The sequence below is a fragment of the Lepus europaeus genome, chromosome 19 (genome assembly GCF_033115175.1).
Source record: "Lepus europaeus isolate LE1 chromosome 19, mLepTim1.pri, whole genome shotgun sequence".
Lineage (NCBI taxonomy): Eukaryota > Metazoa > Chordata > Mammalia > Lagomorpha > Leporidae > Lepus > Lepus europaeus.
In genome coordinates, this window is record NC_084845.1 from 4251196 (window position 1) to 4254161 (window position 2966).

The 2966-nt window shown below is 41.4% G+C and overlaps 1 protein-coding gene across 1 annotated transcript; it reads left to right on the top strand.

Annotated features, from left to right (window-relative positions):
- The first annotated feature begins 1436 nt into the window (after positions 1-1436).
- LOC133748700 (vomeronasal type-1 receptor 4-like) lies at positions 1437-2369 on the top strand. The gene has a single exon (XM_062177633.1). It carries the CDS (start codon positions 1437-1439, stop codon positions 2367-2369), a length of 933 nt encoding a protein of 310 aa, XP_062033617.1.
- Positions 2370-2966: the final 597 nt, after the last annotated feature.

The window sequence follows — 2966 nt, forward strand, 5'->3', positions numbered from 1 at the left end:
ATGAGGAAAGACTTTAAGCCACATGAGGCATGTCCTGTAGAGAAGGATGTCACCTGCCAGCTGCCATGTACAAATTTGTGTTCCAGCATTTGTTCTGAACTGGAAATATTTTCATGTCAATCACAAGCTCCACAGTTTGGACACCCTAGATATTCCATGTGAGTTTACACACTCTAGTACTCAGTAACCTTTAAACATCTTTATTATGGAAAATTTAGTCATTAACTATGAGTCACAAAAGCACAGATAGTGGCCGGCGCCGCAGCTCAATAGGCTAATCCTCCGCCTTGCGGCGCCGGCACACCGGATTCTAGTCCCGGTCGGGGCGCCGGATTCTGTCCCGGTTGCCCCTCTTCCAGGCCAGCTCTCTGCTGTGGCCAGGGAGTGCAGTGGAGGATGGCCCAAGTGTTTGGGCCCTGCACCCCATGGGAGACCAGGAGAAGCACCTGGCTCCTGCCATCCGATCAGCGCGGTGCGCCGGCCGCAGCGCGCCTACCACGGCGGCCATTGGAGGGTGAACCAACGGCAAAAGGAAGACCTTTCTCTCTGTCTCTCTCTCACTGTCCACTCTATCTGTCAAAAATAAAAAAAAATAAAAAAAAGCACAGATAGTAAAGTGGTCATATTTAGTTTCCACCATACATGACTTCATCATAGACAGTGTCTCCTGTTCCATAGTCTACAGCAGAACATATGATCAGCACTTAGGTATCAGGTTCTAGTGCTACAAAAGCCAAATACTGTTAGCATTGCCTTCCTAAAATAGAACTGATTTGACTTAGTAAAATACCAATTTTCAAGGAGTGCATCAGAAAAAATACTATAATCAGTTGATTTACATCTTCAAAATATATATATAATGCATAATCAATACTTACATTACTTTGTGCTGTAAATCCTTATAGTTAAATTGGCACAAAAAATGAACAATTAGCATGAGTCTGCAATAAGTTGGCAACATAATATATATGCAAAAATATGTGTTATTTGAATACACAGCCGACTAGTTTTGTAAGAATAGCAAGATAGTTAACTAACCTACTCTCTCATAAGGCCATCCAAGTTCAATTCACCACATTACATTATACATTAAGAAGTTTAAATTTAGACAATTGGCTGGCCTATAGCCACCTAAGGGACAATTTTATTTCAAATGCAAGGAATATTGCTGCCTTTCATTGAGTTAGGAATACAAGAATTACTCTCAAGACACCACATATTTGTAAGTATCTTTTGTAAGTAGCCTTAGTTACTTACTTAGTTAAAACATAATATAAATAAACATATTAAGCAGCTATGGCTAAGTGTCAACGAATTAAGTGGTGAATATTGTGAATGGAGACTGTTGTATTTTGGTTGACATTAATACATGTACCTCATGCCCCATGTCCCTTACAGGACTCAGAAACAATAATCAGACATTGGGAGATGATGGGATGGCCACCAGAGATTTGACAATGGGGATGATCTTCTTATCACAAACTCTTACAGGAATCCTGGGGAATTTCTCTCTTCTTTCCCATTATCTCTATCTCTACTTCACAAGATGCAAGTTTAGGTCCACAGATTTGATCATCAAACACCTGACTGTAGCCAATTGCTTAGTCATTCTCTCTAGAGGAGTTCCCCAAACCATGGCAGCTTTGGGGATGAAGCATTTCCTCAGTGATATTGGGTGCAAACTTGTGTTTTATGTTCACAGGGTGGGCAGGGATGTGTCCACTGGCAGTACCTGCCTCTTGAGCATCTCCCAGGCCATCACCATCAGTCCCAGGAACACCAGATGGGCAGAGCTCAAAGCAAAAGCTCCCAAGTACATTGGCTTCTCTGTTGTACTTTTCTGGATGGTGAACCTGATACTAAATGTCATGGTACCTGTGCATGTGACTGAGAATGGGAGTGACAAAAATATGACAAGGGAAGTTGATTATGGCTACTGCTATTCAGTCATTAGTTACAGATTCACAGTGTATGGAGCAGTGTATGTAGCACTGGTGTTATTCCGAGATATTTTCTTTGTGGGGCTCTTGATGTGGGCCAGCAGCTCCATGGTTGTCATTCTGTACAGGCACAAGCAGCAGGTCCAATACATCCATGGGACCAACATTCCCTCCAGGTCCTCCCCAGAGTCTAGAGCCACCCACAGCATCCTCATCCTGGTAAGCACCTTTGTGTCTTTGTGCACTCTCTCCTCCCTCTTTCACATTTTCTTGATTGTTTTAAACAATCCCAGTATATGGCTGGTGAACACCTCTGCATTAATCGCTGGTAGTTTCCCAACCGTGAGCCCCTACATTCTCATGAGCCATGACTCCAGAGTGCTTAGGCTCATTTTCACCTTCTCGAGGTATACAGAATCCCCTGTTTAGCATGAATGTGTAAATTGTATGTGTACTCACAATGGTTGGTTCTCTGATGCTTTTTAAAATTTATTCATTTATTTACTTGAGAGACAGACACAGAGCTCACTATATTGTATTTCACTCCCCAAACATCTATCTTGAGTTCGGATCAAAGCCAGAGCCGAGACGTGATTTACTTGTGCCATCAACACCACTTCCAAGTGTCTGCCTTAGCAGATAGCTGAGTTCTGGTCAGAGCTGGGTATCAAATCCAGATACTGCGATATTAGATATGTTCTTCTTGTTTGGAAACTTAACTACTAGGCCAAATGCCTGCCAAACACAATGTGAGTTCTTTATTCTTGAAGCCCTCTGAATGTTTAAGCATGTTTCTTAAAACAGTACAAAGAACAGTTTGGTAAACAAAACAGACTGAATTTCTGCTCTAAATAAATAATGAATGTGTTAGTAAATATAAATGAATCACTATGTAATTATCATGTCAATTCCCATATTGTGTTATTGTTTCTGCCTCCATCAAGAAATGTAGAAATTGCTAAGAAGTTATAGGAGTCACCTGGATCAACATATGAATTTTTCAGAAGTGAACAGTTATGGAAATAA